Genomic DNA, 9,242 nt, shown 5'->3' with positions numbered 1-9,242 from the left:
ATTTGTTGTGAAGTTATGTTCTGTGTTAGTGAATAAGTATTATTTTATGTGTATTTCTGTGTTAGTAAAGAAGTATTATTTTATGTGTGACCTGTTATGTGTTTGTGAAGAAATATTATTTTATATGTCATCGAACTAATACAGTCTTAGAGGGCACTTCATTGATTTCATAGGTTTCACAGATTCAATCATTGCATTATTTATAACTAACTGTTGCCTTTCTTCTTCCAGATTACAACTGTAGTGCCCAAGAGACGCAAGCATGTCACTATATAAGTACTTCAAGAAAATAGATGGCACTGCTGACCCAGCGAAACCCGAGTCGATTGCTACATCAAGCAGAGATGATACTTCCAATCAAGCCTCACAAATTGGAACTACTACTACGGACTTCACAGAGAACAAGGAAACTACCAGAAAGGATCAATCTTCACTCCGTAAGAAGAGACGAAAATGGTGGAATGATAACCATATTGCATTTGGATTTTTCCGACCAGTAGAAGAAGCTTCAAATCCTTTCCCACCAGCAAAGTGCCTTTTTTGTGATGTAACGTACAGCATTGCAAATGTAGTTCCCTCAAAACTTGATCGACACTTGAAGACTAAACACCCTGAACACCAAAACAAATCAAAGCAATTCTTTGAGGCAACTTTGGAAGCATACTCGAAACAACAGGCCACTTTCAAAAGTCAAGTCATGCCATTTGACACAAAATCACTTACTCTTGCATCTCTTAAGATGACACATATCATACTTCAGAAAAAAAAAAGCCTTTCACTGAACTTGAGTGTTGTACTGCCATGCCTTGAAGTAGCAGCTGACCTTATACATGGAGGGAAAGAAGCAGTGAAGAAGGTAAATCAGATCCCATTGTCAGATACAACAACATGTCGCCGATCCATGATGTTAGCAGATGATTTGAAGGAACAGCTTATTAAAAAATTGCGTCTAGCATCATCATTTGGCATACAACTGGATGAAACCACAGACATAGGAGGAGAAGACCAGTTGAATGTTTATTGTCAGTTTCCAGAACTAGAAGCAAAAACAATAGTTGAACATTATTTGTGGTGCCTCCAGCTGGGTGTAGAAACAACAGTACACAGTATTTTCCAGAAACTAAATGATTTTTTTGTTGAAGAAGGCATCGACTGGTCAAAATGCAAATCAGTTACTACTGATGGTGCAAAAGCAATGGTTGGTGCAATCAATGGTGTTGTCAGGAAAATCCAAGCTGTCTCACCGAACTGTGTCCCCATTCATTGCGTGATTCACAGGGAAGCCTTAGTGGCAAAACGTCTGAATGAGGCTCGAAACGCGAATGAGAAAATTGACTTTGAGCTACTTCTTGATGATGATGAAAAAATGGTGAATCATATACGTGCACATGCAAAGAAACACAGAATGTTCAGTGAGTTATGTAAGGATATGGAAGCCAACTTCACCAAACTTCTCTTGCATGCTGAAGTGCGTTGGCTATCACGCGGGAAGGTTCTCAATCGAGTATTGGCACTGCGAGAAGAACTCTGTGTTTTCTTTACTGAGGAAGCAAATCCCATGGCAGTTAAGTGTCAAGATACATTCTGGCTGGCAAAGCTGTCTTACATGGCCTCAGTATTTGACCATCTGAACAAGTTGAACATCAGTCAGCAAGGCAAAGGTGGGGATATCTTTACAAGTATAGGAAAAATAAATGGATTCAAACTGAAGGTGAAAAAATGGAAAAGCAATGTAGAGAAGAGATGTTTTTCTGACTTTGAAATATTTGATAAGTATATGAGAGAATGTGGCTGGGAACATGGTATGCAGGAAGGAGGGCAGACACTGGAGGTGCAAATGTCCCAAATGATTATCAAACACCTTACATTGATGCAGGAAAATCTTGAATGTTATTTCCCAGACAGTGAGAATGACTACCTGGCCTCCAAGATGTGGGTACTTAATCCATTTTCAGATGATGGAACCGATCATTCTGATGCCCTATTGAAGCTTAAAGTGGATTACTCTCAAAAAGCAGCTTTCAAGACATTTGGCCACCCTATGGATTTCTGGATTTCCCTGCTTGATAATCCTGAGTACAAGGAGTTGGCTGATCAGGCAACAGCAATGTTTGTCCAGATGCCAACGTCATATTTATGTGAACAAGGCTTCTCAAGCTTAGTTTTAATCAAGACAAAGAAAAGGAATGCCATTCTTAATTTAGATCCACTGATGAGGGTTGCACTGGAAAATCGTCTGGCGCCTCGATTCAACCTTATAGCAGACAAACTGCAACACCAGCCAAGCCACTAATATTTGTTTTTTGTTTTTTTGTTTTTTGGAGGAAGATTCATGACGTTTTTGTAATAATGGCAAATATAAAACATATTGTTTGCAATTTTATTCTTGTTTTAAAATTATGAAGACAATTTATTTGCTTTGGAACTTCAGTGATAAAATTGTTTTGTATATTTTGAATGAATGAATAATTATATGGAAGAATTTATAACTAAAATTTGGAAATTAAAAAAGTGAATGAAACTATTTTTTCGTGCATATGTAGATTTAAAAATGAAGAATAATTTGATTTTGGAATATATCAAATACAACGCATATTATGCACAATATTGCTTATTGATTTGCTTCATTAGGAGAGATGACATTTTTTTTAAATTGCACTGATGTATTTTCTCTTGTAATGAGACTGCATTATGTTATCATATGAAATGCATAATGGAAAAATAATAAACTGCAAATTTATAATGAGTGAAATTGCTTTTACTTGCCTACATATTTGTACATTCAAGAATCTAAAAAAGTAAATATATAAGGTTAGGATCATGGGATTATACAGTTAACCGATTGGGGTGGACAGCTCTTACCAAATCAGCACTAGGGGTGGACGACGCCAAAAAAGGTTGAAGAGCACTGATCTAGACAGCAGGAGTGTTCGGGAGGAGGAGAGAAGGAGGAGGGAAAATGTCGCTTTGGAGAAAAAACGTCGGGAGAAAGAGAAGAATAAGGAAAAGGCCAAAGCAAAACAAGAAAAGGAACGACAAAGGGCCATAGCCAAAAAGATGGCCCACATGGAATGCGGGTAGGAGGAAGAAAATGCAAAGGCAATGAAGAGGAGAGAAAAAGCAGCAAAAAAGGAGATTCGGCAGGCTGCCAAAGAGCGTCTGAAGGATTGGGAGTACATGAAGGCAAGGGGTGAGAAGATCAACATAAAAGACTATGACTCGGAGGAAGAGGAGTACGAAAAAGGACAACTTATAGGAGTTATGCCATTGAATGTGTCCCCACCTTGCCCTGCCCCGGTTCGTAGTAAGGGTAAAAGGAATGGGTCCGGTCGGGGCAAGGGGGGCAAACGATCTATGAAAGGTCGTAGAAGGACTTTCACGGATCCCACGGCCATCATTTGAGTGGAGTGATTGGTGTGAGTTTTTTGTTTTTTCATGATTTTTCTCTTTTGCATAACTTTAATCTGGGTTATTCATTTAGTAAGGACCTTTATTAATTGGGACATTTTTTTTTATTTGAATCTTCATTGAACCCTGTCTTTACTGTTCTGTTTCTAATTGGGTTTTAATTTTTTGTTATAGCTTTCATGTATGGAATGTCACGAATTTGCAAGATTGTGTATATATATACCAATTCATGACATTATACTTTTGTGGGAAGCCACAAACTCTAGTGGAAGACCCACTGAGTATCACTCATTTTAATCGTCCTTGTTAGCACTTTGATCGCGATGGTTTAACCATCCTTGTATGCACTTTGATCTCAATGGTTTAACCATCCTTGTATGCACTTTGATCGCAATGGTTTAACCATCCTTGTATGCACTTTGATCGCAATGGTTTAACCATCCCTGTATGCACTTTGATCGCAATGGTTTAATCGTCCCTGTATGCACTTTGATCGCGATGGTTTAACCATCCTTGTATGCACTTTGATCGCAATGGTTTAACCGTCCTTGTATGCACTTTGATCGTAATGGTTTAACCGTCCTTGTATGCACTTTGATTGCAATGGTTTAATCGTCCCTGTATGCACTTTGATCGCAATGGTTTAACTGTCCTTGTATGCACTTTGATCGCAATGGTTTAACCATCCTTGTATGCACTTTGATCGCAATGGTTTAACCGTCCTTGTATGCACTTTGATCGCAATGATTTAATCGTCCCTGTATGCACTTTGATCGCAATGGTTTAACTGTCCTTGTATGCACTTTGATCGCAATGGTTTAACCGTCCTTGTATGCACTTTGATCGCAATGGTTTTTCTGAACATTCGTCACTGCTTCATAAGTGACTGTTCTTGTGCACGACATTAGTGCTTCACTGAGTGATTTTATTGCGTGTATATCGTTCGCCCTGCCTCTGTTGATCGTTGAAGTTTGGCCACGCCCACTTCCGGTGAACATGCCCATTTCTCACTCCTCTGTGCCAAACCTGAGAATATTAGTTAACTGGAGAGGGACCTTCGTTAAGTACAGACATGTGCCACGGTGAGGATTCCCGGGACTTCAACTACTCCCGAGCTGTGGGCCTAAGATTGGCGACGCCATTCCCCTCCACTCACTATAGGTAGTAGTTACTAATGGACGGCCAAGGTGAGATGGATAGCGCATGTCTCGAGCTGTGGGTAGTCTGTGATTCCCATAGATCGCCCATCCCTCTGTCGGCAGCCCAGGGAGTGTGGTCGTAGCTACGGAGGAGCAGACAGGAAGATCGTCTTGCGGCGTCTTAGCGACGACTCCAGTCTGCAGCCCCGTGACTCCACATCTCCAATTAACAGTACCTTTTTTCAGCTCTCTAGGCTTAAGCTAGTAGGCTTAAGCTAGCATGACTGACTGAGTGAGTGAATTTGCTTTGAGATTCTTGTAACGTAAATTTATATTGTAATGAATAAATTTACAGTTCCTCTCTTTGAGGTCAATTAAATGTAAGAATTGTGTTTCACTTCTCCACATTGTTCTCCACATTTGCTTCTCCCAGTTTGAACAAATTTCTTATATTAATCACGACTGGTAGTTAGGCCAGTTCTTTCACACTGATTCATAATTAATCCATTGTGCCAGCCAGGAGTTAGCACCAGCAAGAATCTGTTTTTATTATTATTCATGATTGTCAGGAGTAAGGACACTTTCTCAGAAGCCAACAGTACTAACAATAAAGCATTCGTGAGTAGTTAGTCTCCGCTGTGTACTGCTGAGAAAGTTTATGAAATTCTCGTCTTTAAAGATACATCTGGTGATCTCGGAAGTCATAATGAAAAAGACAAAAACTGAGATACTATCAGAAAGTTTATCATGAACAAAACTGAAGAAACTTTGGAGGAAGAGGAACTTTGAAAGCAACGAAATGAAGGCTTTTTATGAGGAAAGGAAAAAAAAAACTTTAGAACTGCGCTGGAGAAGTAACAAGAAACAGGAATGAATTAATAAAAACAGAAAATGACCGACGAATTGTATACAAAGGTATTATATGTAAAAGTAAATCGCTAAGGAAGGGGTGTTAGGAAGTCTCCTCAGCCGACGAGAAGACTCGCCATTGAAGCCATTTTCCTGAACCACCGAAGTACGATCAAGTTATTTTAATTATATTCTTTCAGTACAGGCTACTCGAAGGGAAGGGACTAAGGATGAGGAAAAAGGATAAAACAAACAATTAACTAAGTAAATAAATACATAAAACTGCTAAATAAATAAGTAAATAAATAAGTAAATAATCTATTTCCTCTTTCAAACCGATGATGTATTTCTTCGCATCTCGCTACCAACACAGGTTTATATTCAGCTTTGAGCATCATCTTCAGTTCTTTCTCCTCAATTTGACCCAGATTTTTATGCCTTTGTTGCTTATTTCCCCGAACTCAGTGGCAGGAACAAGCAATAATACACCTATTCATGGATCCCGTAGGACTTCTTCGTGACTAGCATCGTACTCCTGCCGCGACACGTACAGTTCTACCTCACGTTTCACGAATCTATAATGGTCTCACATGCTGAAGAACTGCTGAAGGAGTTAAAACAGCCTCCATAAACTTTTCCATCAGCTGAGAAAAATCTTCACCATTTTATTCTTTCCACCTCCATACGATTTTGTTCAGCTTGCAAGTCCCCTCATCCCGTACACCTTAACCCTCTGATGCAGTCGTAAAAAAATCTTTACTATGTTTTGTTCTCTGATAATGTAAAAATATCTCACTACTGTATTTTGTTCTTGCTGCCAACAGATGATTTTAGTCAGCATGGGAGAGGACAGACATTATACTGAACGGGTAACCGTCAAAATCATCCAACCCCTCCAGTTAGTGTCTCGTACGGTGAATATAATCGTCTGGAGGCAGCAGGGGCTAAATGGAAAAATGCGTCACGGGACTGAGAGGGTTTATTGTCTCAAGTAACCCCTAAAGGACGGGAGACATCTTCACTATTTATCTTATCTCAGCCTTCAAACGATTTTATTCAGCATGCAAGTGGTCTCATCGTGTACGGGGCAGTCCTCTGATATCTTCACTATTTTCAGTCTTCACTATTTTAAGTCTTGCTGCCTCCAGAAGATTAGATTCAGCCCAGGAACGGCCTCTCGTAAAAGTGTTAAGAAATATGCAACGTGAGGTCAATCTTAAACCCAGTAAAACAGTCTGACGGTGGTAAGAACAAGGTAACGAAGATATATGGCCTGTTGAAAGGGTCACTGGAGACGTTTTATAACTCCTGCCGTAAAGGTGGGTCACTCCCACGCAAAAAACAAAAAAAAAAATCGTCTGTTCCAGGAAAAATGAAAGTGTGGATATCTCCTTTGTGTGGCTACTGGGGACTGTTGGAAAATGTCTGCAATAACCCTCTAAGGAGGAAGGGAAGGAAACGGGGTGTGTGGGGGGAGGGGTAAAAGTTTGGGGTTCAGAAGTCAGATGGAACTGAAGACTTGTTCGAGGTCTAAAACTAGAATCCCCCCTTCCTCCTTACAACCCCTCACCCTCTTCCTGTCCATTTCTTCTACCATCCCCTTCCCCTTCCCTACATCCATTTCCCCTACCATCCCCGACCCCTTCCTCATATCCATTTCCCCTATCAACCCCTTCCCCTTCCCTTTATGCATTTCCCCTACCATCCCCTTCCCCTTCCCCACAACTTCCCATCCCACAATCCCCACCTTCAATCTGGCCATTTACCTTTCCATTCTTCCCCACCCACTCCCATCTTCCCCACATCCATACACACTATCCCATTTTTCTGCTCCACATCGCCTCCTTTCCTCTTCTCAGTCAGGTCTTACTCTTCGAAAAGGAATGTTTCGATGCTAATTTAGCGCGGGACGCCTTCACGCGGTATCACAAGTATAACAAACGCCCTTCAGCTTCCTGCCAGTCCCATGAAAAAATGATGGTAGACTGAAGGAAATGGTCAGCTTCAGCCTGCGATCCACTGGGTTCACGTTGGGGTGAGCCTGGGGCCACAACAGCAACAACAACAGCCATCAATACCAGACTCAATGATAAAATACCATATTGACTCAGAAACATATGTTTTGGGTTTCCTGCAAAGAAGAGCAATTGCAAATCGTTTAAAAGTGGGGTGTCTGAAATACAGTATAGTTATGTCAGGCATGAATAGCCTAAAGGTTTTTTTCCATACAAATATTTGGAAAAGTATTTCATCACAGGATTTCCTTCAATGTTCTAGTATCGATAAAAGTATCTGAGAAAACTGAGGTTCAAAATCAATGATTTTTGGACATTTTGAACTTGTGACCTTGATAAGTAGGTCAAGGTCATTGAAAACGAGTCAGTGTAATAAGGTCATGAGGCTGCACATCCCCTATAAGTATGGTGATAATCGGATGCGAAAAGTAACGAAATAATAATAATAAAATAATAATAATAATAATAATAGTAATGTACATATGAGCAAAGTGATTTGTACTGAAAGAGAAGATGACTCCTGGTATGATGTCCTACTGAACGGGAAGAGATCTGAATTTATACGAGAAATTTAAGTATCTGGATGCAGTGATTTAGAAGAGGTAAAAGTGCAAGGTAAATGGAGAGTAGAGTGTCATATGGAAGGAAAGTGGCCTGATCTATGAAGGCCTTAATACGAAAAAAAATTCTAAACACTGCAGCTAGAAGAGAAATACAAGAAGGAATACTGATACCCATATAAACATACGGGTGTGAGGCCCCTGGTGTGCCAGGAAAATGAACGGAGTTAGAACGATGGAGGTGGGGGTCTTAAGAAACGTGTGTGGAGTGAGATGAGTGGACAGGATAGGAAATATGATTCGTGAAAAGATGTGGCATAGGACGGTCAGTGCACAAGCGAGCCTAAGACAGTGTGCTTACTGTAGAAGATACGATCATAGAGAGGGAATGTATACTGGGTGGTGGAAAGGGTATGTGAATGAGGCTGAAAGTGTGAGGAGGCTTCATAGGCCAAGAAAGAGAATATGGCTGGTCGATAACTGTGTGAGAAGGAGGTATGGACGCTGACGAGAACTGACCAAAGTTCAAGTTGGCTGGATGAGTTGCGAATGGAAAAGTGCATGGTAAGGGCTTGACATTTTTTAAAATTAACTAAGATAAGACTGACTTCCTCCAACAGGTAATTTTAAAGTTACGTGTGGAATGCTGTACCTGTGAAATGGAGCCAGGATTCCGAAAGCTTGAATGATGAATGAATGAGTGTGTGGCCCATTTCACTAAGCTTGCTGTTGGGCAGTTTTTCTACCACCATAGTTTTTCCGTTTTGTTTCCTTTTTGTACCGTACCTCACGCCTGCCGGTGGGAAAAAGAGGTGAGATGATGATAATGATGATGATGATGATGCATAACAATAATAATAATAACAATAATAATAATAACAATAATAACAATAACAATAACAATAATAATAATAATAATAATAATAATAATATTATTATTATTATTATTATTATTATTATTATTATTATTATTATTATTATACTATTATTATTATTGTTGTTGTTATCATTATTACTGATATTTGGTAAATGGGGTCGCCCACCATCTACAGAGCGGCAAGGTAAATGGTTTCCTGTAATATATGAACCATTTAAGGCACTCCAACCGAACGGGGCTTGAATGGGTTTATATCTGTGTGTGTGTGTGAAAGAGAAAGAGAGAGAGAGAGAGAGAGAGAGAGAGAGAGAGAGAGAGAGAGAGAGAGAGAGAGAGAGAAGGAAGGAGGGAGTGGCAAAGAGAAAAAAGGGAAGGATGGGAGAGAAGAGCAAGG

General features: G+C 39.9%; 1 protein-coding gene across 1 annotated transcript; it reads left to right on the top strand.

The window, feature by feature from the left end:
- Positions 1–262: 262 nt before the first annotated feature.
- Positions 263–2,293, top strand: LOC145395073 (zinc finger BED domain-containing protein 5-like). The gene is made up of 2 exons (XM_080268837.1): positions 263–1,661; positions 1,902–2,293. The coding sequence occupies exons 1-2, from the start codon at positions 263–265 to the stop codon at positions 2,291–2,293; spliced, it is 1,791 nt and encodes a 596-aa protein (XP_080124963.1).
- The last annotated feature ends 6,949 nt before the right edge of the window (positions 2,294–9,242 follow it).

This window comes from Coenobita brevimanus, chromosome 1 (genome assembly GCF_032717465.1).
Source record: "Coenobita brevimanus isolate Jiangsu-jjx chromosome 1, ASM3271746v2, whole genome shotgun sequence".
Lineage (NCBI taxonomy): Eukaryota > Metazoa > Arthropoda > Malacostraca > Decapoda > Coenobitidae > Coenobita > Coenobita brevimanus.
The sequence above is the reverse complement of the archived record's forward strand: the minus strand, read 5'-3'. Positions and strand labels throughout refer to the sequence as shown.

What these genes read in the sequence shown, in the direction of transcription:
- LOC145395073 (XM_080268837.1), top strand. Translation starts at nt 263, where the DNA reads ATGTCACTATATAAGTACTTCAAGAAAATAGATGGCACTGCTGACCCA. An exon ending in CATCAGTCAGCAAGGCAAAG is followed by an intron (nt 1,662 to 1,901) that starts GTGGGGATATCT and finishes GTTATTTCCCAG; the next exon opens with ACAGTGAGAATGACTACCTG.